The sequence below is a fragment of the Chamaea fasciata genome, unplaced genomic scaffold (genome assembly GCF_029207755.1).
Source record: "Chamaea fasciata isolate MVZ Bird 193981 ecotype frontalis unplaced genomic scaffold, bChaFas1.0.hap1 SCAF_6, whole genome shotgun sequence".
NCBI classification, from domain to species: Eukaryota; Metazoa; Chordata; class Aves; order Passeriformes; family Sylviidae; genus Chamaea; species Chamaea fasciata.
Genome location: NW_027094091.1, coordinates 45,432,717 through 45,460,415, shown reverse-complemented (window position 1 = coordinate 45,460,415; position 27,699 = coordinate 45,432,717). Strand labels below are relative to the sequence as shown.

General features: G+C 36.8%; 1 protein-coding gene across 4 annotated transcripts in view; it reads left to right on the top strand.

The window, feature by feature from the left end:
• FAM241A (family with sequence similarity 241 member A) overlaps positions 1–27,699 on the top strand; it is a 275,269-nt gene that overhangs the window by 107,122 nt on the left and 140,448 nt on the right. Inside the window, exons 2-3 of one of the 4 annotated variants that reach the window (XR_010721486.1) lie at positions 9,319–9,500; positions 26,518–26,625. Coding sequence is in view for 1 of the 4 variants with exons in the window: in XM_066186229.1 (XP_066042326.1) it covers positions 9,319–9,415; positions 26,518–26,559 (139 nt within the window). In the remaining 3 variants the exon portion in view is untranslated. Of the gene's footprint in view, positions 1–9,318; positions 9,791–26,517; positions 26,626–27,699 lie in introns of those variants that run through there. The other 3 variants (XM_066186229.1, XR_010721483.1, XR_010721484.1) reach the window with 3 other exon arrangements.

Sequence of the window (27,699 nt, the reverse complement as noted above, 5' to 3'; positions counted from 1 at the left end):
TTGGCTGACTCTCCAGGTCTTTAGAACTGCTTCCTTAATAGGAAACAACAGCACAGAGCAGAATTCAGGCTGGATTAATTTGGGCCTTATTGCATGTCAAATTTCAACCCATTAAATATTCTTTTAATATTAAGCATGCACTTCATTGCTTGTCAGGCTCAGCATGGCTGGATTTGGTCCTGGAAGCAATGTTGTGGCTGCATTTTATTCTGAATGGATAAAAGTCTTGTCGAATCCATGTAATCTCTCTGGGCTTTTCTTTGCCCTTGAAAATGGTATTACATAGAAGTTTTAGAGATTGAAAAATATGCTTTGGTACTTTTATTCTGGAAACAAGTTAAAATATTTAATTTTACGTAATTGTCAGTGCTTATAACTAATCACACTTTACAAAAGTATTTGTATTTCCACCTATAAACCTTTAATTCAGGTAAAAGTTTTAGTGGCATTACAAACTTTAGTTCAAGTTATGGCTCTTCATCAGGAAGGTTTCTGCAAATGCTTATTGATGATTTTGAAATGACAAAACGTTAAGATTGGGATGGCAGTGTTGTTTTGTTTGTTTTACCTTAAAGATTAAAGTGTCTAGGGAAGAGTGCTGGAGTGGCAAAGAATGTGTTTAAAAGGAAAAAAAATTGTAAATGGCTTGCTTTTTAACCAGTTGTCCACAATGAGACTCTTGGATTTATGGCCTCCTTCTTCCCTAAGTACTGCAAGTTCAAATTTTTCAACAATGTCTATTGTTTATATTTATTATTGTTTTATTGTTTATGTTTGTTTATATACAAAAGAACTAAGATAATTCACATGTTTATTATTCTGTTGATACTCAAAATATCCATATTCACATTCGGAAGTATTTCAACTAGTGAATATACCTGTGACATTTGTCATGCTGCATGTTTCAAAAATAGCTTACAAAGCTCTCCATAATCTGTAGCTGTCAGGAAGCTATTCCATTTACTGCTGAAGTAGAGTGAAAACTCATGAAATGTGCAGATTAATTGGGACCAAATATGAAAGAGAACTGCAGAAATATTCATATATATATATATATATATATATATATATATATATAACTTCTAGAAGAATTTCATTGGCAGCTGCTCACAATAATGTAAAGCAACATCTAATGGTGAATGATAGTCAAGACATGGTGAATGATAGTCAAGACTTCAGTAGCAGTTTACTGAGAAAAGACATCATTTCCACTAGCACAGCATTTTGCAGTATGTTTTAAATATGTTTAGAATATTAAATGATGGCCACCAGGAACAGCATGTTGCTACAGTTTGTCCTTCCTGAAAACACACCTATTCCAGGCTCACATAAAACTTCTCAGAACTGATGGGAATCACATTAGATTTTGCTATGGCTGCAAATCATCATTCCATGGGAATCCAGACAAGAGAAATACTGTTAATTCTGTTACTCAGCTTTTAAGCCTGTCCACTTTGTCCAAACTGTCTGACCAAAACTAGGTTAGTCATTTCTTCCTTTGTCATGAATTTATAGGAAGTGACAGAGTACAATAAAAAACTTCAGAATGCTCCTCTCTGTGACATTAGTAATAGCAGCTCTAGGAAAGCTTTAATGTCCTGTTCCCTTTTCATATGGAAAAAGTTGGACAATAACACATAGAAAAAACTAAAATAATAAATTATCAAGGAGTATACCATTTTAATGGAAATAAATCCACAAAACTATTGCATATTTCTTCCTGTTCTAGGGGAATAAAAGTCTGCATGACTTATTTTTTTAGGTGTACACACAAAAACCCCCTTCCAAGCTACTGAAAAATATGACCACAACATTGTTAGCTCTGCTGTAACACATAGAGATGCAAGGACTAAGTAAAACACCTGTTTTCCTTTGCTGATTAGCTATATATCACATTTTAGGCTGCAGTGTTCATCCTTGATTTTGTGAGGTTTAATTTCATTGTTGGTTCCAAACCTCACCTAAAAAGAAGGACATCTCCCAGCATTTAGTTCACAGACTATAACTCAGTGTCCTTCTGGCTACTGGGATGTAACTTTCAGCAATTCTTAGGCATAAGAACTACAACTATAGTCCTGTTCTGCTGTGGTGCAGGTGGCTTGCAAAGGCTCTTTTTATCTCTGTTTTCATATCATAAATAGGGTGACCAAATATTCTGGTTTTCCTAGCAATACATGCTCTGGGCTGGTATTTCAAGGACTGCTCTCTGGATGTGGTTTTTGTCTGGGTTATTATGATTAGGGATGTTGGCTTTTAGGGTCTAGTTGCACTTGCAGTACTGCAGCAAGAGCTGATGCATTCCCAGGGCTTGGTAAGGAGAGGAGCTCACATGAGCGGACAAGAACTGTGTACTCACACGTGAAGCAGTGCAAAGTGTCCCCTTGTGTGCCCCTCCCTATTAGGTTCCATGGCCTGCTGAGAGATGAGTTTTCAGCACATCTGCTACAGCCTTGCGCTCCTTTTCTTATAAATTTATTTTAAATCTGACTTCCCAAGCAAAAGCCAGAGATACTCCCTCAACAGCCACCTCCGAGCTGGGTAATCTCAGTGCTGAGTCTCACTAGTACTGAGAACCATAGTGGAAGTGGAAGAGCATTTTGTGTGTATTTGATGCCAGCAAATGTTCTGAGTCCCAGTTCTGGGAAAAACCACAGCCCTAAGGATGGTGCAAGATGAAAAGAGCTCATCTTTGAGACTCCAGTGCTTTCCAAGGTGGTAAGTGAGAGATAGCACAGTTTTATCTATGAAAAGAGCAGATATGAAATTATAGGGAGACAAAAATAGCATGAGCTAAAAGAACAACTTATTACAGAAGCAAGAGAGTTCTTGTGTCTCTCATTCCTTGTTCTCCTTTCACTGTACTCCTTGAAAAAAGTGATCACCAAAATACTTTTCACAAGGTCACAGTTTTTTTCCAACTCAGCTCAGAAAAAAACCCTTTAGAATAAAATTTTGAAATACCACTTTGAAACATGTTACAGGATAGAGGTCTCCATTGTTCACACACAAATTGATGCTGCAAGGCTCCTCTGGGCTACAACTGGTAGTTCTTTTCTGGTTTTGATATTTCCTTTGAATTTTAAGTGTTAAATCTCACATATTTCCCAAACATTTTCATCTTTATTGTCTTCTTCCTGATACTGAATCCATAATGTGCTTCCGTCCAATCTCTGCCTCTAAACATAAACACACAGTATATATTTAGTTTATAGAAGTTTGAGAGTTATAAGGGTGTATGGATGATGCATCTCTACTTTCTCCCTTAGCCTTGTGTTATTTCTCAGTATATGCAGGCCTGGGAGAAACTGAGAGCGAGCAATGTTTCAGTATCAGCTTTTTTGTACGTCTAGGAGTCTTCCTACATTTAGAGGTCACCCAAACTCAAGCAGTGACATCCAGTGCACAGGTTTGAGAGGGCTTGCAGGGTTAATTCTGTCATTACTGTGTTGACATGAGGCATGTTACAGCTTTCAGCTGAAAATGTTACTTGTAATCTTTTAATCCCAAATTAGGTCAACATTTTATCAAGTTAATCTAACATGAAGATTAATTAGGCTAGTTAACACACGCACAGAGGTTATTTGTTTTGAGTCTACATTTAATCAAGGAGTTAGTCCTTAATACAATAGACAGCCTCTCCCCTGCCCCCTAACCTGAGCTACAGCTCATTCCATCATTTTGATATCATGCACAGTTTAGGACATAAAATTAGGAAAAGGAAAAATTGTATTTCTTATTCATTCCACCTACAATCCCTTGTAGTGGGGGATGAGAGAAATGGATTTTCAAAAATCATAAAGTTTTGCAAAGCTAAATCCATCATGGATGGGATGTTTTTCAGAAAAATATGCCATTAATATTACAGTGTTCTGAAATTTGTTTTTACATAACTCCAGAGCATTCTGAGATAATTCTTTATCTAAGAATTATCAGCATTTGAAATACAGAAGATGCATGATGTTTTCTAAAGCAAGATTGATGCTACCATTAAATCCTTAAGGCTACAAAATGCAGAATGGTGGAAAAAAGAAAGTTAAGATAAATATGCCAGGCAAAATGGAAATTTTATCAAGAGAGTTTTTGGTTCTGCTTTGGAGTTTCTCTCAAAATCAGACTGTCTTAACAGTTAAAACTGTCTGCTAACACACTCACCTAAAACATAAGAACCCTGATTTGGAGTACAGCTACTGCAGCAGATTTTTGACTCAGTCTCTCAGTCTCAGGTAAATTTTAGTAAACAGAAGACAACTAAAAACTACAAGAAAAAAGAACTTTGTCCATTTTGTAAGTATTTACCATACTTAAAATTGTTTCTGAACAACTTTCAGTTTTGTGGGTACATCTTTACAGTTAAGAAAAACTGTCCTTGACAGTAGTGAAAGTAGTGTTCTCCCTAGGACAGGATGTCTAAAATAATGATTTTTATTTCTACTAGGAGCCTTGAAATTACCTGCTGCATTCATGCAGGCTTTTTTTTTTTTTTTTTTTTTCCCAACCGAAAACTTGTTGCTCTTGTGGTCTTTTAGAAAGTAAGAACAATGGCATAAGCAGAATGGAATAAAGAACTTGGCTGCTTTCTTTCTGTAACATTTACATACTATATGCCTTCTAATGTCTCGTATTATATAGTTTATAACTTTATCTCTTAGTATAGTTACTCTCAAATTAAATATCAAAAAGGAGGAAAGAGAAGGCAGTTTGTGTAGAGGGAGGTGGCATAAATCTGCTAACAGGGGTCATTAGACCGGACAAATGCCTTTCTCCCCTGAGTTTCCTAGATAAGGAGAACCTATCTAGTAGTTAAAAATTCCAAGAGTCATTCTGGATAGCATTACCGACCCCCCTGGGTGTTGCTGCAGAGTTCATGCCCTGTTTCATCAAATACTCAGTGACATTCACCAGGGGCCATGCTAATTATAGGGATTTAGCAGACAATGTCTAAGAACATTTCATCACAAAATAGCATGTCTTTGTCTACAAGTATTGGTTTGTTGATGTGCTAAGTTAGCAAAAAACTGGAGGTAAAAATGATTCTGCAGTTTGTTAGTGTATCTTTATGGCAACATTAATCAACATATTGAAATGTTAAGGTACAATCTCCCCTGCATTTAGTGCCAGCAATACAGTACTGTTTTGCAATTACATGGAGGAGAAAGGATCAAGGTAGCTTAAAAATTCATGGATTATACATTAGTTCAATGTCTTCTAACCCAATTGTTTTAATGAGCTACATGGTTGATTCACTGTAAAACATTTGTCTTTTACTTATGCCAGACCACTTCAGTACTCTCTTGACTAAAATCAGGTGGGAGGGGAGGGTGTAAAATAAAGGATGCAAACTCAAACTTCCATTTTACTTCACTGCAAGTTGAATTGCTGGTTGATTCTCAGAGAGCAAAGCTTGTGATTACGGAGTGAAATCCCTTATTTGAGGCTAAGTGCAGAAAGACATAAGCAAAGGCATAAGTTAGCTTTACTTAGTGCAAGACATAGACTTTCCTCGTACAATACACAGGGGCAGGGTCTCTCCGAAAGCTGTAAAACAGCCAGCTCCTGAACAGCCTACTCTACTCACCTCAAAAGGCTGTGAAGAAAAATACATTTCACAGCCCTCCCAGCAGAGAGGGGTTTAATCCCAGAGGTCGCATGTAGGTACATGACTCACTTGCAGAATGTTGGCAGTGATAGTGTGGTATCTTCAAAGTTTGGGTCCCACTTTGGCCCAGTCATTGCAGCACAGTCCATACCCATGTTTTTACTCTATTTAAAAAAGGGGGAAATTCCAGCAGAAAATATTCATTGTCCCACTCACAGTAGCTTATGGGGTTGTGCCCTGTTCTATCCAGGTAGCTGATGCACAGGAGGGTCACACCAGTACCACTCTGATTCCGAGAAAACCCAAGTGGTGTGCTCTGTAGAAAACATGTATCAGAAATTTATTTCATCAGATCCATAAGGGGATTTATAGAAGAGAGTTTATTTACATAATTTGAAGGATTCTAGGGATTGTACAACACCTAATCTAATTTTCTGTTTCCTGTATCTCATTTAGTTTGTATATACTGCACTTAGTTTCCATATTGTGGAATAACTTGAAATTAGCAGCCAATCTCTCTCTCTGACACATATATTTCTGTTTATACATTAAAATGCATTAAATTTATTCATCAATTTACAGTAGTTATTATTGGTTTATCAAGCATTTATGTATGGAGGTGTCCTATCAGCCAGGATGGACTCAGTTGCAGAGGCACAGTACAGTACAGACATTATAAAATGACTGTTCCTGCCTTTTAATGGGAGCAGCAATCACAATTACTTGGTTAATTAAAATTTTGGAGTGGACTTCAGTGTCCTTTAAGACATAAAATTAAGACATAAAATTAGCTTCTGTGAAAACATATGGATGTTCAAGTCTACCGGAAATTAACTCAACCACCTACCAATCACCTTGGGAGAGTAACTTCAGGTTGGCTGAAATCCATCAGATATATTAATGATGATGCAAATAGTAATGAGATAAATAGGAACAAATGATGAAGCAGAAGAATTTGAATTAACAAACAGCTATTGAGACAGCCACCAAAACCTGGTGCACAGCATAAAAATCACCTACCTCTGAATTTCAGGAATTTTTGACTTTGCTAGCAGTTGTTTTGATCATCAGGCTGATATTGCTGTTTCCTCCTACTCCCCCCATCCCCTTTCTCTTTCTTCACCTTTCTTTCTCTGGTTTTTAACATCTTTTCTGCACTGAGGTTCATCTCATTTGCCTATTTCTTCTTTTCTGAGAGTGGTTTGTAGGAGGCATTTATCTCATGCTCTGTGTTGCAGCATTTTTTGCAGAGCTACAAGGGCACAGGCAACACTGATCTCCAAAATATGACTGCACTGGGATGCACAAAACGTTTCAAGCCATTGTGACACTTCCTGTATCTTCATTGCAGCTTCCCTAAAGGGTTTTAGTGAGAAGAATCTTTATGTCCCCCTCATTCTCCAAAGCAAAGAACCTGTCATTCTTACATAGTAAGATATGTAAGTGGTAAAGGATTTGGTAGTGGACGGGAAGGAGAGCTTCTGGAGCCAGCTCTCATCCTTCTGCATTCACACAGGATATTACAGCTTTTATTTACTTTGTCTATTTTATGCTGCCTGACACATGTCAGTTTGAGTAACATAACCATATAGTTGTAAATATCTTCTACATTTGTATTCTTTTCATTAGATGGTTGGTAATAGGAGATATTTAGTTCCATGACAATTGAACACCCCACTGCATTTATTTCTCTAGCCTCCTTTTAAAAAATCTTCTTGCAATATCCTATTACTGCAACTTCTTTTCTTTTTAACTGTGGGGGAAAGGCAGCACACTTCTAGCATGCTCACTGAAAGCTGCCGAATAAATTCATTGGCAGACATGTTCATGTTTAATGGCTCCATGAAGTGTTACTGACAATTCTAATCATTTAAGTTTTGCAGATACACTCAAACCCAGACTACACAAGGCGAGATCACATAATCACATCAGGTTTCACTTTCCAAAGTTGTTTGTTGTTTGGGATTTGGTTGGGGTTTTTTGTTGTTTTTTTGTTTGTTTGGGGTTTTTATTTGGTTTTGGTGTCTTTTTTAATTTTTAAATTTAAAAACCTCCTAATGAGCATATTTGGAGATGGAAGAGCTTGTAGCAATTTAATGAGATTTTTAGTTTTTTAATGCAAAAGACCATGCAGTGAAAATTCTAAGAGTCCCTGGGGTATGGAACTGATTTCTAAATTATGGTGTTGAGAAGTCATTGCTTTAGTTAATAAATCAGAGAGTGGTTTGAAGACATACAGATTTATATTATTCGTATTTCCTCCTAAAATATTTCATTATTGTGTCTACAGAGAGCAGAGACTTTGATCAGTTTATAAGTCACTATTTTCCTCTGGTGTGAAATGAACATTGTATATAAAGTTTTCTTCCTGGAGATTGTCCTAAAGAGAATACCCATCTTGTTTTTAAGAGAGTCCTATGGAGGCTACACTCAGTTATACTCTAGTACAAATAGCCTGGCACACAGAACCCTGTGTAAAGGCAATGTATACAGTTTTATGAATGGGATTTTTCTAAAACCTTCTAAGTTAAAAGGAGTGCAAAACACATATTTAAAAATACAAGGGGAGGAAAAATAATAAAAAGACAAAAATAGGGATAATCTCCAAAGCCTTTTTCCTGTGGGTATTTGTAAAGGGTAGAACCATTTCAAATGCTCACTCACCTATAGGATATAGATTTCTTTTTTCCAAACTATCTTATTTCTTCAGTATATGTGTGCTTAATGGGCTTCTGTGACATGAAAGTGATACTTTCATGGGACTCATTGTCTTCATCTCTTCCCGCTGTCCTTTAAGTCAATATTAGTTTATAGAGAAGTGCCACAGTGCAATTAATTTGTCCTTCAAAGAATTCAGATTAATAAATCAGTCTCTTTCTCCCTCTCCACCTCTCTTTTTCTCCACGCTTCATGGTGAGGTAAACATTTGCGACAGCCAAATTTCAAAAGGCTGAAAGATCTAATTCAGAAAGGACTCCCCAAACAGGATGCTTATCTTAAACATACAAATTTATCCAAACCTTTGCAAGTTTACCTTTTTCCATGTGCCATTGTTTTCTTTCACCTCATTCAGACCATGCTCCTTACCCTCATACTTTTTTTTTCTTTAATAGTTCTTTCTCTTTAATAGGGATGAAATCATTCTTTTCAAAACTCCTCCAGTCTTCACTGTACTGAGAAAAATGCAAATAATTTCTGGATTTGTTAAATCTCAGATAAATACTTTCCTGCCTCTCTGTGACTTCCAGTGGCCATCTTTAACTCCCTGTTTTGCCGAAACCTTTCTCCACATATCAGAGAGGCTAACAGTCTCCTCTGCACAAGCTACTGTCTTCAGATCTTGTTAGTTCTTGGGAACCCCAGGGAGAGACCACGTGTTGGGTTGTGAATGAAGTAGGCTACCAGAGAAGGTGACAGGTAGGAGGCATGCACCTCATTCGTCACATCGCACTTTAGATCAGGGCATATATCAGGTCAGGTAACTCACTAGGTCAGGTTGGGGGCTATGGATTCTCTTGAGGTTTATAAGGTAGAAAGGAGAAGAATGGAATGGAAATTTTGAAGAGAAAATAAAACGCTGGGGAAAAAAAGAACGGATGCATCTCAAAGGGCAGAGGCAAAAGATCTTAAAAAAGGAAGAAACCAAGTTTCTCAGAACTTTTTCAGAAATCCTTGACTCTTTCACTGACCTCTCCTTTCATCTGTATTCCCTTATTTTTCAGACTCCCTCGGCTCTCTCCTATGACTCCAGAGAAACTTGCATCCTCTTTTAAATCTGATTCTCATTCTGCAATGTGGGAAGCTAACAGCAGAGAGAAGGTGTTGCCCTCACTTCCTCTCTCCTACTTTATTTAGAAATGAAGTTGTTTTTTGCATACCTTTTGTTCTTCTTGTCCCTTCTACTGTGAGTACAAACAGAATGTTCTTCGGACGGTATCAAATCAGACATAAGGAACATACTACTGTGTTAAATTTCTCAGTTGCAGTGTTCCCAGATTTGCTTTGCTTTGATCTGGGAGGGGAAGGGAGGGTGCTGTTTTCAAGACTAGATGACCAGCATTTCTGAATGTAAAGATGGAAGTTATTCCAGTGTGAATCCACTCCTTGGACTGTTACTGTGGAATAAATAGTAAGTGATAATAGCAGCAAGTCTCTGCATTTGTTGCTGCACCCTGATGAAACATACTTAGTGAAACCTACCACTCCACAAAATGAATTTTTGACATGTATGATTATTGCCAGACTGGAATCATTTTCAGCCCTTCATACAGACTCACAGAATATTCTGCTTTGGAAGGGAACCCACAAGGTTCATTGAGTTCCTCTCTAAAGTGAATGCCCTGTAAGAGGTTCAAACCCACAACCACAGTGTTATTAGTACCATGCTCTGACCAACTGAGCTCATCTCATGTGCTTCTATTTGCACTGGAAGGAGAATAAAACATCTCTCTAAATGAAATATTGCATGCTCATCACAGCAGTGTCTTGACAATAGAGATTCAGAACTCTTTAGGAAGAGGGAAAACCAAGTTCAATTTACCATATCCTAAATGTTTTACCAAAAGCTCTAGAGAAAACCTAGAAGCACAAAGATTCTGCTATGCAAGTACAAATAGAACTCATCCCCTTGAACAGAAACAGTTACTACATGATCAGATCTGCAACTTTTGGAGGTTTTTTTTTCTTTTTGTAGAGGTTTTGCACCCAAAATTGAAGGATTATATTTCAGTGATTTCTTACAAAACAAAGGACATGAACTATGCAGGAGACGCAAACCATGTTAATCAGTTTCCTCTATGGCAGTATTCAGGAAACATAAACTTAGATCTTCAAAGATTCTTGGAGATTTCAGCTTCAAGGAGTCTTGTTCAAGCACAATTGCACCCTATTCACTGCTTGATGAAAACAAAATTTATTATTGACAGAATCACAGAATCCCTTTACTTGGGAAAAAATCTAGACCATGAAGTCTGACTGTTAACCCAGAACTTCCGAACCCACCTCTAAACCATAACCCCAAGGGCCATATCTACATATCTTTTAAATACCTCCAGGGTTGATGACTATGACTTCTCTGGGCAGCCTGTTCCAGTGCTTAACAACACTTTTGGTGGAGAAATAATTCCTGATATGAAATTCATTCATCCTAAACTCAGAGATTACATCCTTACACATAGATCTCTTTGAAAGTGCTGTGCTTGTAGCCTCCTGCTTTTTGTGCTCTTCATGGTATAAGAGGAATGGGGAAATTACTAAGAAAATGGAGAATATGATGAATCTATAAGTTAACATGGGAACTCACACTCTTCACAGAATCACAGAATGGGTCAGATTCAAAGGGGCTGGCAGTGGTGCAACCTCATCTGGTGCAACCTCCCTGCCCAAGCAAGGTTATGCTAGAGCACATGGCACGTGTTTCTTTTTGCTAAAAAAGCAAAAGATGCATAACATAGAAAATGTAGAAAGGAAGATATGTAAGCAGGTTCTCTTTCCAAAGCTCTTCAAAAAATGTAATCATTAAAAAGAGAACAGTATGTATTTACTAAGAATTTTTTTCTTTTGTAAATACAAAACTAGTTAATGGCCCCAGCCTAGTTTTGTCAGAGTACCAAAGTCCTATTTTTTTTACAATCTCTGCTCAAAGCGAATAGAAAATTTCAGGACATGGAACTCCATAAAACAACATCCATATCCCTTTACATATGTGTAAGCCCTTAAAACAGAAATGCAGTCATAGTTATCAGACTATTTCCTACAGGTATTAGCATTCATATATATCAAATGAGTAAAGCTTTATATAAATCATGAGTGAGCATCTCAGTCCCACCATCATGGTTTAATCCAGGTCTTAAGCTTCTGGGGGAAGAGAAATATTCTCTCAAAGGTTATTTCCATATCTGTCAGTCTCCTACATAGATGACATTACAGGTGGTAAAATATGCTCTTCTGAGCAGGCAAAATAAAGGGGGGTGGGGGAGGGGGTCCTGTTGTAAAGTTAGCTGATAAAGTTTAAAAAATTACTTGACATTTGCTGCAGAACAAATTTGTGTGCAAACATTGTTAAGCAAAATAAAAATTCTCTGCAAGTTCACATTCATTTTATGGTATCTTATTTATTAATACATAGATATTGCATAAACATGTGAAATGCCAGTTACAAAAAGTGCCAAATTTTTTAAATTATCCTTAAAAATGGAATGAGGGATCCAGAAACTCTTTCCTCTTGTTAGGCCTATGATGGAGGCAAAAAAGGAATTGCCATGAACGAGGAAGTAGGGAAGGAAATGTAGTGCAAGTTCAAAGTTAACTTGTAGTAAGCCATCAGTTGGATATTTAGGGAAAAGTGGTAACTAAGCTTGCTGCTAGAGCTGGATGATAGCTGACTTTTCATTCATTTGATAATATTGCTATTATGTTGTTTTTTCCTGAGGTAAGATGAAAAAGCAAAATAGAAAACATCCTTTTCATGAAACAAAGTTCAAAAAACAATTTAAAATATTCCTTTTCTTTAGTCAATCCATCATTATCTTTTAGCACAATGAATTATTGCAGTGTCCCCTCTCTTTCTAGCTAAAGTGTTTTGTAATTGTCAAAAACATCTCGACAAAAAGTTCTACAACCAGCATTCAGAATTGAATCCTCTTTTTGTGGGATTGTCTCTCTCTTCAATATTTAAGACATTTTTGGATGGAAAATATTGTTAGGAAATTTTATTGATGTATGTAAATGTGAAAGAAGAATATGCAACTCTGGTAGTCCCATACTATTTGCTATTAATTATACCATGTAAATTAGTTCTAAAGTATCAACATCTGATCTTGAAATACAGAATTTATTTACCCGTGTTTGAAAACTAGGTATTCCCTTAATTAATACGGCATCATTTAAAAACAAGTTAAAAGAGATTTTCTGAGTAGAAGTTGTTAGCCTTACTGGTCAGACATAGTACTACAATTCCTGCAGCAAACAGTAATTTTTTCCCAAGCTGCATTTCCCAGTCAAACATCCTGATTATTTTCAGCAAAAGAATCTCTGAAGCATATTGAATTATTCTCTAATATTACTTACTGTTTGACTTCTTGGGACTTTGCACTGTTTCTACTCAGTACTCAGCTGGAACCACTTTCCAGGAATTTCACTAGAAGATTTTATTGCCAGTTTAATTTCTATTTCTTTCCTTTTTTTTGTTTTCCTGTGATCGCATTTTCCACAATAAATTATTTATTTTTTTAATTTATAATTTGTGTAGCAGAGATTCTTTGACCAATCAGAAGCACCACAATTGTTCTTTGAATAGGGATCTACCTGTCTCTTGGCCGGGGGAGGGGGGGGATATTAATGCCATGTCTGGGAATAAATTTAAGTTTAGATGTGCTGCTTTATGAATTTGGCTGTATTGTACAAAAGGAGAAATTATTGGGTCCCCTTATACACAGCCTTACCTAATGTTTAAAGCAAATGTCTTCTTTTTTGTTTCCTTTTGCCATTCCTTTTCTTGTGTTTCAAATCCACAGTGTCTGTCAGATAGATTTTTATGGCAGAAGTTAATGAATTTCTCCTCTGATAATAGAAGGTAAAAACCTGGGTTTAATTCCTCGTTTAAGCTGTTTACAGTTTCTTTGTAGCACCAAACTGAAAAAAAAAAAACAGTATTTATAAACTGGAGGAACTGCAGATAGAATTGAGTGAGTTACCCTACCATTTTGATAGTGAACAGTATTTGGTGAAATGGTGGGACAGACTGCTATTTTGCAAGCTACCACATCAAAGCATAGTAGCTTTCCTCTCCACTGTTAAAAGAAGCTGATGGGAATTGGGGAATGATAGAAAGTATTCTTAATTCAGGCTTTGAAATTTGGATAGTCTCAACCTATTAATAAAAGAAGAAGATTGTGACCATATGTCTCATCTGTCCAATATTTAGTTTTAAAATCATGTGATGCTACAAACACACACAGGATGCATTCATGTATCTGGGAATTGCCAGTGGTCATAAAGTAATAACATTTTTCTTACTCTAAAATACCACATCAGAAGAGACTGACTGCATCTTAAGAATAACTAATTTACTTTTTTATTCTTACAAAAATTGCTGTTGATAGTGAGAGAGATACTCTACTTTTAGTTCTTTTAAAGTGAATTTTTCTATCATCTATATTTACTTTGCTACAATGCTGATCCATGGCACTACTGAAACACATTCAGTTACAATAGTGAATAATAATTTATCATAGTCTCATTCCAAAATAAATGAATAGTCAGATAAAATCCCAAAGGTCATGGAACAAAGTGAAACAGACCACCTGGTCCTGGAGCTGCATGGGGGGGAATGCTCTCTCAAGTAGAGACACTTAAGGTGGGGAAAAGATGTTCCTGAACTGATCACTAGGACATCATGCCGTTGTGAGGGTTATGATGTAGATGCTGCTAAGATTGGAGATGGAAATGAGTCCTACCAGTGTGAGTTTGTGAATCTGGATAGATTTGTAAGGATACCAAAGAATCTGAACATAATCCAAGTTTTAAATTGTTTCTGTGCAAATTTGCAGCATCTGCTAACGTTGGTACAAATCCAAAGACTGAAGTGGATCTTTGTCTCGTGGCCATTTCATGAACAAAATGAGATGGGATTGACAACAAAAATCTGACTTGGAGGGGGAAAGGATGTTTTCTGCCATTAATTTATTCATGCTGTACCAAAGCTGAGCACATAAGCAGGACTGCATTCCACCTTTACAACCCCTCTTTCCTGATTCCAAAACAATGAGGAAATTCTTCCAATCTCTGACATAAACTAATGCAGGTTAATTACAGTTCTACCTTTTGGTTTTGTTTCTCACTAGGAAGGTTGTTCAGTGGACAAGCATTAGCTAAACCGGTTCTTTAAACACACCATCTCTCTGGCCCTACTCTGACCCGAATTTTAGGTACAGAACTGTCTTACTCAAGCTATGCTACTTAAGTGAGCCTTGTGCTGGGGAAAATACCTAGTGTCTTCATTATCCATTTCTGGATGCAGAGCAAATGATAGGGGTTACAATAACATCACCCCAGGACACGTTCCTAAAATATTGTAGAATAGATGGCAAGAGAAGTGGATCCTCCATTTTGGGAATAGAGGGCCTTTTATTTGAAAAATTTCAGAGGGAACCCAACTTAGAGTTATTAATTTTAATAATGGCTTGTTCCTGGAAGGTGTGTGTGCTGTTCATTCACCACAGCATCATTCAAATATTAAGTCAGTGTGTGGTTTGAAATTTTTTCTCTATCTCAGGGCTGGACACGCTGGGATACATGCTGATGTTTATTATCTGTAATCATAGTCAGACTTCTGTTGTGCAACTACTGACAGGGAAGTGACCTTCCTTCCAGCCCTACGTAGCTCTACAGTTACTGCATTAACCTTGCAAAAGAAAGGTGATTAGCTTGCCTGACCTTACAAGCTGCATGTGAAATCCTCATATGGTTGAGCTCTTTTTGACCAAATATACACTCTAGAAGTGCGGCAATTTCACAATCACCATGCCAGTTGGTAGTTTGGCCAAGCCCCAGCCTGACCCAGTGATAGCAGTGTCTGCTGGTTCATTTCCTCCTACCAGTGACAAATGGTCTGTTCTGCTGCTCTTTGCTGATGCCACCTTCTTGTCTCAGCACAAATGTTACAACTGAATTGCTTGCAAGCCAGATGTGGCCTTTGTACTACAGGCTTGCTACCCTGGTTCTGTGGAAGAGGAAAAAGGAGTCTGTGAGAAAATGTGTTTTTCATGGGTTGGAAAAGCAGTTTCACTTCTGCTAAGAGCACAAGTGTAAGAATATGTACTAAACTTCCAGGGAAATAGAACTGCCAAAATATTAATTGAACAGAAACATACAAATAGTTGTGTGTCAATATTATCCCAATACTGCATTTTATTTGATGGCATAATTTTATAAAAATATGTAAAAAGTATTTTCAGTTCATATTTTTTTATACTTTGTAGTATGTGTAGGCTGTAATGAATGTATCGGTTAATGAGAAATTTAAACCTTGTAGTATAACCACGTATATTATCTCAAAAAGAACTACTAACGGGTTAACTGTCCTTGTCTAGAAATTGCAATATATTCTTTATCTATGGTTATACACAGTTTTATTTTGCACTATCTGCTACCTTATTCCTAATGAAAAAAAAAAAAGTGATAAATGCTTTGCCTCTGAAATTTTAACACAAATACGTTTTTCTTCCAACGGTGAAGAGAAGAGAAAATCTTGCACCATGGTTTTTTTTCCATGATGTACTTTCTTCTTCTTTTACTTTCTCAACTTTTTATACTTCATCTCTCAATCACTTTTTTATCTTCTAATCCCCAAAGAGATTTTGTCAGGTAGTTAATACCAACTTCTCTGCCAATAGCAGGTGTTGACTTTAATCAGCTTGCAGTTGCTCAAGAAAATGGAATATAATGGTCTTTCACAATTTAAGGGTGGAGGGGAGGGGAACAGACAATTCACAAGTTATATTTATATTTTTTAAAGTGTTAAACTTGTGCTGTACTATTGAAAATTTATCAAAGGTATAAGTACACCAAGCTGCTTAAAATCAAGTCCATATAGCCCATAAGGCTCTGAGACATTATATTCCAGACTGATAAGATTGTCTTTCTGGAAGACTTATATTTGGGGGAGGGGCATGGAAAGAGCCCTTGGAAAATTATGTTTTTTCCAAATAATGTTCCGTTCTTTGAATGAGCAAGAATGGTTTTCATAAAGTTATTTTTTTTTCCAACACTGTTTTTGGCATGTTTCAAAATTCCATTCAACAATACTAGGAATAGTGCATACTGGGAAGGTCAAAAGCAAAGGGGAGAAATGAAGCTTCACAGAGAGTAATAGTAAACCATTCTAAATTGATTAGGAAGATGAAGGAATTTAACACATTATAGATATACTCTATAAAGAGAAATAACTATAAGAAAAGTTCAAAATGGCAACAGATATAGTCAGCAAACACAGACTGGAAGATAAGATAGTGTCTGTGATACAGTGATAATAGAATACATATTGTGTAATGCTCAGAGCTAAGTTTTATCCAGACCATCCTTCACCTTCATTTACCTGTCCAGCTTTAGAGGAACATACTTGTAGATTGATTGATTGGTATGTGTGTATGCACACACACTAAGAAGCTTTTTTTCAATATATGTAAAATACAAACATATCATTAATTGTACATTAAGTTCCAAGATGAAAAATTAATACACACACACACGCACAAAAACATCTGTTATAAATGCCATGATGTAGTAGCCATTGTGTCATTAAAATTTAATCTTGGAAGATACTTGCTGAAAGCATATATGTTAACTAACTCTACTGTGCAATCTGCCACCTATTCATAAATGATTGCTCTATGCAGTTTCATTTATATCGAGGAATAGTACTTCCAAGGGGAAAAATGAAATAAGCTTTCTCATATACAGGAATAAAAAAGTAGGCAAAGCCTTCTTTATTAGTGCTTACAGCAATTTTTAAAAGGATCTCAAAACTGAAATAGACTTGATTTTATGTACACTGGATCTCAGCAGTATTAAAGTCTGCAAAACTAAAATTCAGAGGTTGAATTTTTGAAATATAAAGAAACTGCATTTGACTTGATGTGATTTAGAAGTATAAAGCCAACTATAGCCACATCTATCATGGGAATTGAATGTGAAATATTTTAATTACTAATCTGGTGCTGATGGAAATCATTTGTGATTTTGGCATGCCACTGTCAGATTAAAAAGAATGAACATCATAAGAAGAATGGATATATTATTTGTTTCTATTTCCCTACCTGTCTGTGCAACTATTCTATTAATATCATGACAGTATAATTGGGTAACCAAAGATGTCTGCCTGATTTTAAAAGTTCTCTAATAATCAAGATGAGGAAAAATTGCAAACTGTTATGACAACAGACACTTTGAGGGAAACAAATCTTGAAGTGTAGAATGTGATATCCATATGTTGTTTTAGATTAAATAAGCAGCATTGATCTGTCTAATATTGACATAAATTGTATCTTTGGCAGCAGGTCTTGTAAAAAGCATGAAATTTATCGGACTGAAGATCCTTTCTCATCAAAACAGCAGCCAGTATTTAGGTAGATCAATGGAGGCTTCTTGCTGGTCATTTCTATATTTATCAGCCACCTCAACCTGTTTGCTGGTACTCCCACAATAACCATTTCCCAGAAGCATTATTTTTCCAGACTGTTAAGCATTAAATTATTTAGCATAGGTAAAGCAGAGATTCTCTTTCCAGAAGTTCATGATAATAAAGAGAAAATGTGGAAATATTCTTACTTCATAGGATACAGTGGAAATGTCTAAAATGTTCAAAACCAATCTCATCTCTGCTCTACAAGCAGTGGAGAGCTACTTGACAGCATTTCATTTAACAGCTATTGCAATATTTAGCATGTGATCATTGTGTTCTTCATGGAAGTGTGACAGATTGTGTCAAATTCCTCTCATTCTCTTACTCTCACTTCCTTTTTTCCATACCTTCATACTGTGTATGCCATATCCCATTTCAGAACAGGAGTGAGTGACTTCAGACATTTCTCAGGGATTATCGCACTATTTGAGCAGCTGTATATCCAAGGTATCTAAAAATGCCCCAGAAATGCTTTGTTTGGAGTATCTTGCAGATAAAATGGGGCTAAAAGTCTTGCCTCCTACTTGCTGAAACAGGCAAATATGGAAAAGGGACAAAACAAAAGATTTATTCTTGTTCACAGTAGAAAATCAAAGTAGCACACATTACCTCAAAAACTGAATCTGATTTATGGGCTTACTCAGTCTCTCTGAGTTCCTGTTAACTTTGGGGAGTAGGGGGGGTAAGATTCATCTACACTTCACAGTATATATTCAGCCTCTTTCAGTAAGCACCTGTCACAAAAATTTTGCTGTTTTGCTCTAAAGTGCAATTGATTGCAAGAGAAATATAAATCTTTATTTTTACCTGCTACTGAGAAACCATGAAGGGGCCATTTAAAGACACTAATTTATGCAATTTAGGTTTGTGTCACATCCATTTATCAGACGTCCAGTGTAGTGGAAAAACTTCCCCTCCTGAATTGTTTTCCTGAGATTTATTGAAAGAGGCCTAAAGTACCAGAATGTACTTCAGAGGCAGTTCTGCATTAGTGACTGAGGCTGACTGTAGATGGAGATGTGATGTGGCATTTTGCCTTGCTTTTAAAAGCTATGCATCCCAGTGTTGGTCTCAGTTAACTCCTCTACTGGTTCCTGTCCTTAAATTTGGCTTTTTCCATTATGAAGTCATGATGTGAGAAAAGGAGAAAAAAAAGTATGCCCCCAATTAGGCATGACCTTTTGCTGCCATGCTTATATGGATGATTTTAGTGATGCAAAATACAGTGTTCTTTAATGTGCTTGTTAACTATTGTCTCAACTTTAAACAGAAGATGACTAGTTCTATTGTATCCTCTATCTGCAAAGTGGAAAGTTTGTGTAGGCCGAGAATTTGGCCCTAAACCAGAATATATTTTTACTTCTAAAAACTATCAGGAAAATGTTTGCGGGGTTTTTTTTTGTTTTGGGGGGTTTTTTTAACAGTGTCCACCACAGTGAAACTCCCTTTTCCTTTAAGGCAGTGTCTTGATGACAATAATAAATAGTAATAGAAGCACAAGACTTTTCAAAAATTGTATGACCAGTACAAGCACCCTCTCTGCCTGAAAACGTTCAGTCACTTGCAACTAACTGCCTTGACTTTGAAAATACAATGGAAAAATAGCCTTGTTTGCTGGTCGCTCCAGGAGCTGTTTTACTCCAGTGGCCCTTTCTCACCTTAATTTCATCCCTCTCCTAGTATAAATCAAATTTTCTTGCTCAGGCGCCATCCTATCTTTGGCTTAAAAATTCAATTTGTACAAGTGACTTTGCATAGCTTGTACCATAAAGGCCTCTCTCAGACTCCACAGCTACATACTGAAGATACAGTAAGATCGAAAAGTAGAAAAACATTCCTGCGTGACATGGATGGGAAAATAAGAACTCATATTTTCACCCTCCATCATGTTTTTATGATGTGACAAGTTCTTTTGTTATGTTTCCCTCCTCTGCGTGGCAAAACTATTCAGAAATTGTTGAGACACGGACACAATATTTTCCCCTTTTTGCCCAGGAAAAATTATCAAAAGATGTATTAATAGCTTTTATATTCCATAATAATGCTCTTGCTAGAGTGAATTTTAATAATTTCCATGCCTGTAGAGGTCAGGTTTAGAATACCCATGAGGAAAACAATTTCCTATCACTTTGAGTAAGAAGCAAGGGTGATGTTTTCCCCTTGTGAATGAGCATTTGCTTGAAGATGTCAAAGAGCACCCAAAAGTCTGCAATTCCCTGGTGGAACATGTAGCAGAGAAATGTGGATACAAGGACAGGGATAAATAAAAAAGAATGAGGACTAGCACAGGAGGAGGGAGTGATCAGAGAGCTTCTCTGTTGACATATTTAGTACCTCATACAGTTAACTCCACAACTTCCAGATACCTGTGCTGGAAAATAGCCCATTGTAACAAGCTCTGTGTAGAAAAGATCATATATCTTTTTTAAAGCTCAATTTTTCCACATTGCTGAACTTTTGGAGACCACTATTTTGCAGGTGTAAAGTCTATCAGCATAAGCTCTTCTGATCTTCTCCATCAAATCATACTCCTAGTAAATCCGTATTCTCCTGAGGAGAATATGGACTTTTTCAGCTTGCTATGAGCTCACCTGAAGGGGATGGCCTAAGAACCTGTAAAATGCATTTATATTTTAATGAAAACCCTGAAACTTAAAATAGTAACTCAGCTGAACAAATCATGACTCATAGAAGAACGTTTCAGTTTGCTGTTGTTTTCTGTATATTTTTACTACTAGAGTAGGTGATTCTTCTCAATTGCTTGGAGCCAATGTGGATCTTTGGAGGGGGCATGTGTCAGAGAGACCTCTAGAATCAAATTAGGGCAGATCTTAGCTTGGCAAAAATTACCTCCTGAATCACTTGCTCATGTTAGACCGCAAGGAGTACATCAATCTTCCTGTTGTCCACAAAGCCCAAGGGGTTCCTGGGATATAGCCAATGTAGGACTCCTTGTCTTAATACTTATGGGTAAAGGAGTTGGAGTTGTCTTCCCTTATGGAGAATCAACCCTCTCTTTATATATCATCTATAAACACCAACCTTTGTATAACAATTTTGGGGATGGGGATGGTAGTCTTTTATGGTTTTGTTGGTTCTGCTGCCTGCTATGCAAAACTATACCACAATATTCCTGGCAGCTCTTTCAGGAGCAGGCTGATCCACCTGGGCCCGTAGTGAAATACTGTGTGATGGAGATGAGAGGCCACTGACAAGGCCAGTGCCATTCCAGAACAGTGCAGCTGCTGCCTTTGGGAATGCTGGTAAAACCTACTGTCTTGGGAGCACATGAGTAGCCAGGACATTGTCTTGACAGCCTTGTGTCTTAGCTCTAGGAAGAGCTGAAGTATTTCTGGCACAGGCTATTAATGGATAAAAAGCATGTGATCTTCATACATCAGTCTGCAGTGCAACGTCCCAGGTCAAAGATGAGCAAGAAGCACTTCAGAAAAGGAGAGGAGGGGGTCGGGAAACAATGAATTGAGCCAAGTGGGGTCTGTACCTTATATTTTTACTGCCAGAAACAGCTACAGTCTTTTGCAAAGCTTCAGAGTTCTCAACTTACTGTGAATATCTCTTGGATCAAGCTATCAAAATGCAGTTTTAAAAACTCAAGAGATTCAGGATATGGAAATTATTATGGCATATACCAGACAATCCCAAGATTTGTTTTAAAACTTCAGGGTCCTATAAACAGACTCTTCTGCCTTCTTGGTATTTGTACTCTCTAAGTGTCCATGAAAGATATGGGACATGACTTCAGTGTTTATATGCCTAAATTCTTATTCCACTTCTGTGATTTCAGTATCACTTGATCACTGCACTTATTAGTAAGCTTTTGTTATTATGTTATCATGTGTACCATTTTTCCACACTACATTCCCTGTATTGAAAGCATTTTTTCAAAGGAGAAGAAAGGGGTCTGCTGAAAAGCAGTGACCTTTTTTTATATAACAATCAGTAAGTAATTATGTATTCATTTTTTATTTTATTTAAAGGGAAAAGTAGGGAGGGGAGAAGAAGAAAACCTCTTTAGCCTTAAGGAACACATGAAAGTGTGTTGCTATAAGTATTTTAGTAAAAATATACAGAAAGCCAAAAGTATTTGCTAGTGGTAAAGAAAAATATCAGATGGGAAACAACCCAGCTCTGTGTTTGCATTCTGTTAAGGCCAAGGAATTTTTTTTCTATATTTTTTCTATTCTTTAAACAAAATAAAAATTTACATACATACATTTAATATATAAATTAAATATTATAAAATTAAATAGCCTAAGATATTAAATAGCCTGAGTGCCAAATAGCCATTTCACATGTATTTATTCACACCAGCTCCTTTTTGGCCAGTGGGAATACAGTGGCGTGGGATCAGTTCTTGATTTGTCAAGGTCAGTCATCTAAAGAGTATGTAAAAATCATACATTTGTGGGGAAAGACAATCTCTTAATTGCTAGCAGAGGCTGGTGACATATGAAAGTGGATAGGCAAAACTGTCATAGGTCCAAGACCAGAGCCAGTTCAGAGCATCTGGTAAAGATCACAGAGTGTTAAACTTGCATCTGCCTGTGACACATAGCCTTGTCTGTTAACTGGAATCCTGCGGATCAAGTTGCACAAACAAATGCAGATTTTAAGATCACTTATAAGGTGGCTATTTTGCAAGCTCCATTCTCTGTCTTCAGCTCTAGTGCAGTCTCAAATGTTCCAGAGGACAGGTGGCTATTTTATTATGAACAGTGCAAGAGCAAATATATTACTTAGAGTTTCTCCTTCATGCCTTTCTCTATATGTATATACATATATTATTCAGCTGCATACAAACATCATCTGTTTCGCATATCTGTAAATGATAAGGACAGTATTGAACAGTAATTACATATTTATCTAAAAAAAGTTCTTACAGTGTTGCAACAAATGTGAAAATTAGAGCTCTTGGAAGAAATGCCAGGCAAAATTATGAAGCAATGCAAAACACCCTTTTCAGGGTTTCAAAAAAATCAATTTAGTAAAGCAAGATATGGACTGGATCTCTGATTGTAATGCCTTTGAAATAAAGCTTTTTTAATCTGTAGCAGACCAGGAAATTCACATCTTAATAAGACAACCATTGGATATGTGAATCAGAATAATGTTCTTCCTATTTTCCAAATTTGTGCTAAAGTTTGTTCTTTTCTAGTTAACAGAACCACACAATTTATAGACATTAATACCTAGTACCTTGTTCAGATTTACTTATCTGCAGGTACAATACATATTCCCTTTGATACTATAGTAAACTGATGCCAAATTGGAAACTGGGCCCCAACATTGTGTGCCGACACTTCCATCCAGCGATGGGTAGTAGCTGATCAAAAATGCCACATTGCCACATTTTACTTAGAAAGCCAGCAAGGAATAAGAAAACTGTGTGCACAGTAACATAACCTCACTAATATGTAAAGCCTTTATCAGAGTTCCTGCTGAAGGTCTTTTCTGACACGCACCAGGGTAGGGTTTCAGCAATTAAACATCTGAAGAGAGGACTTCAGATATTATGGGGGTTTGTGCATGTACATGGGTGGCTGGCTATGCCCTCAGAAGGATGCATAGCTGTGCAGCTTCTGTTCTCCCATCAGCTTTTGGGGTTACTTTGAGGTGATATCAACTCAGGATATGAATGTGAGATAATCTAGTACTGCTCTCAGCTCAGACTGAGGAGATTTACCAGGCAAAGATAAAGCCAAAACCTGGAAATAGCTGACAAACTGACAAATTAAATAGAGATTCCTCTCTAAATAGGTTGTATCAAACAGATACAAAGCTATTTATAGCTTGAAGTTTTTTGAAATTAAAAGCTGCTTGAAGTGGAACTTATATTGAATCTGCTTACTGAAAAGCTCTCTCTAAATACTTTTGTTGCTTTATCAGTTTGTTCTGGGAAAACAGTTGTTTAATATGTTATATGGAGATCAGCTTTGACAGTATTCTGTTAATGCATGTCTCAGAGCAGATAGCAGCTGAGGCAAGAATGTTGCATACAAAAAGTTACCTCATAACAGAGTCCTACATAGTTAAGTTTTGTTGTTAGATTTATATGCTGAGAAATCAAGTAATCGCTGATATTTCATGCAAGTGTCTCCAAAGCTTGGATTTAACTGGATCATATCAACTGAGGGACAAGAAACAGAAACAGCTTTCTAAAGCTGGGAAAAACAGGACAGGGTAGGAGCACAGTACAGGAAGAAATTATGTGTGATGCACATGGCATCTGATTTTAATATGATGACTTTTTCTGCCCTCTTTGAATGTGTATCTGAAGTATGCCATTTGTTTTAATGTCCATGGATTGCCTGGTTATTAAATTAAACATGACCTCTGCATTTCTTTCAACCTTAGAAAGAACTGTTGCTTTAGTAACTTTATAGATGCTTTTGTCAAGTATATTTATAGCCTATTTATTCAAATAGCTCCTATTATCTTCAAAAGATATTCCAGCGAGTCTGGCACCTTGCAGTAGCTTTGTACCTTTGCTGTAATTTAAATGAAGAGTTTGAAGATGATCGTTTCTTCTCTGCTCTCTGAGATACGATCTTTCTGTCCTTACCCCTATCTATTTCTTCCCTGGTATTCTGGCTGCCAGTTTTAGTTCCTTGGACAGCACTGTGGCCTTTGAAGTCAGAAGAAGAATGTATCTTTCCACATGATCAATAGGCATTTGGCCACCACGTCTCCACAACACTATTTTTAAAAATAATTACAGAAGTTTCTCCTGAGAGAGGAAAATAAATTCTTGAATGGCTAGGCATTTATCAGATGAGGCTGAGATAAGTAGATGAAATAGGGGGCTGGATCAAACTGCTACAGCATTAAATTTTTATGCTTTTACTTTAGTATGTTTTGCTAGATGAGTTAACACTTGGCCCATTTGTACTGTCTTGGAGTTTGGGTTTGGGTTTTTTTTTATTGTTTTTTGTTTGCTTGTTTGTTTGTTTTGTTTTTTGTGGGTTTGCTTTGTTTTGTTTTGTTTTTTTTAACGCAGTCTTCCTTTTCTCAGTTGCTAATAAAAAGTAGTGAAATGCCAACATCTCCCCTTACATTATAGCCTTTTCAGAGGCAGGTTCAAGCAGACACATCTTGTCCAGGGAAATGCTACAGCTCTGACAGCCAAGTATCCACAGGCTCAGCTTAGTCAGGAAGTTTTAGGGGGCTAAGAAGCAAATACAAAGGGGAAGGAGGGGAAGAAACATGAGAAAAATGAAGATGGGGCTCATTTAAATAAAAAATCTCTGGATTGTGGGAGATTCAGAGTACAGACAGAGCTGGCAGTGAAACCCTGACTGATGGAGAAGTTAGAAAAATGGACACATTGTTAAAATTACAGCACATGCTAATAGGTGGTAAATAGGGAATGAGTTATTTAAGTTTACTAAAAAATTGCCACAACGAGCACACTTTTCTTACTGTGAGTACATGTAGTGATGCACTAAAAAGAAGATTAATTATGACTGCAATGTATCTTTTCAGAGATGGCTACAGAGAGACAAATTTACTAGAGAGATGTATAATGCAGCTATCACCTGCTTGAAAGGCAACAAAAACATATGTTGTGTACACCTAATAAAATACATGTCCTTTTTTTTATTAAAAGTATTTAGTTTTAAAAAATCCATTAATCATAAACTGGATTTTTCCTGTTTTACGTAATTCACATTTATTTCATTTAATAGAGGCTAGACATATCACATTTTCATACTCTTATGGATTAAAAAATTACGCAGTTTTCAGTGTAACTTTTGTAAAAGTAATTACTTTAAAGATGAATAAGACTAGAGTAAGGACTGTGAAAATATATAGCTATTTGTAGTAAGGAGCAAGCACCAGGAATATGTGGGATAGCAGAATATAGGGAGAAGAAATATGGCAGGCAGTGACATGACATGGCATGGCATGGCATGGCATGGCATGGCATGGCATATTTTTAGTTGGAAGGGACCTACAAGTCCAACTGCTTGGTGCCTCAGGGCTGACGGTTAGGGGCATTGTTCAAATTTCTTTTAAACATGACAGGCTTGGGGCTTTAACCACCTCTCTAGGAAGCCTCTTTCAGTGTTTCACCAATTTCTCAGCAAAGAAATGATGCCTAAAATCCAGTCTAAAGCTCCCCTGATGCTGCTTTGCACCATTCCCATGTGTCCTATCACTGGATCCCAGGAAGAAGAGTTCAGTAATTTTCTCTCCACTCTCCCTCCTCAGGAAGCTGCAGAGAGCAATGAGGTCACACCTCAACCTATTTTTGTCCAAACTTGACCAACCCAAAATCCTTAATTACCCTTCCACAGGACATGCATTCTAGCCTTTTCTGCAGCTTTGTTCCTCTCCTTTGGATATATCTGAGTACCTTAACATCCTTCTTGAACTGTGGGGCCTGGGCTGATTATGTAGTGATTATTGCACCCTGACAATACAGATTATGGCTCTTAATTGAATCTTCTTGCCTGTTTCAATTATCAATGTAAAGGGTTATGAATATTCACCGAAAAAAAATAGAAATAAACAAGCCTAAATTGGTAAAAAGTGTGAAAATTGAACCAAATTTATGGCTAAGCATTTCTGATTACCAGAACTATTTTTCTTGAGCCTTTATTGTTACTCCTGTATGAGACAAGTGTATCTAGAGGGAATTCCATAAGGCAGATGCTGCCATCTAGAGAGAAGCAGAATGAAAGTGCATAATCTAACTGATAACAATTTTCATTTACAGAGAGACCCAGGAGAAGCTCGACACAGAATATCCACAGAATGACCGGCAGTGACAGAGATGGGAGCCATTGGGATGTCCTTTCAACAGCTGTTGACTGAAAATATTCAGGTAACTCCAGCAGACACTGAGCAAAAAAACCCCTGAGAATAATTGACAAAGAATTTTGAGTATGTATCAAAGATACTGAATAAGCATTTAACTTCTTAGCCAGTTAAAATAATTTCATGTTGCACATTTTTTTCTCAGTGTTTCCTTTTTTTTTTGAGAAAAGCTGTCACCCTAAATTTATTTGGTTTAAAGGGAGAAATGCAAAAGAAGCCTACATTATATGCAATTTATTGTTCAGATGACTTTTTTTTTTTAAACATCACAAAGCATCTGTTTACTCTTCAGCTGGTTTTGAGAATTAGGACTGCAAAATTCAAATAGAACGACAAACACAAAGAAACCACTGGAAATACCTGAAAGACAAGAATGAAAAGAGGGGATTTACCATGTCTCAGTATATTATGTGTGCAGCTATATAAACATCTCAGTGTGTTCAAAAACTGAGCTATACATGTTAATCCTGAATGGCAAAAATGAATTCTTGTAGGTGCTTTCAAAACTCTACTAGCAATAGCATTTCTCTGGGTATAATGGAGATGACTCATTATGAACTAGTGACATAGAAGAGCCTGCAAATAATGCTGCACATGTTCAACCTTGTTGTGCCCATTCATTTCACTGAAATTATTTGTACAGTTCACTATAAGTTCCTCAGAGTTCCAGTTTGAAACCTTCAAAGGAATAGCAATAAGGGTGCTTAATTTTTTTCAGGCAGATGTGTTTCAATGTCAGTGTGTAAAACTATGCAATGAGTTGACAAGGTCTCTGTGCAGATTGTTTTTAATTACCACTTTTCTTTAACATGTTGTGCTGTTAATGGCTATCTGTGTGTTGTCTTGCTAATGATGTGGGTAAGCAGCACATGAGAAAGAAAATAAGGCAAATTGTCTGCATTCAAATAACATTTGCAATCTGAGACTTTAGAATAGGTTAGAATAGCTGCTTCTCCCTAAGGGGTGTCTGCAAGTGGAAAAGAGCTATGGTAGAGCCCCGATTTTTTCCAATATATGCATGTTTACATGCCTGTGTGTATACATGGCAGCTAGTTGGCATTTTCATTTGAAAATTGTGAAG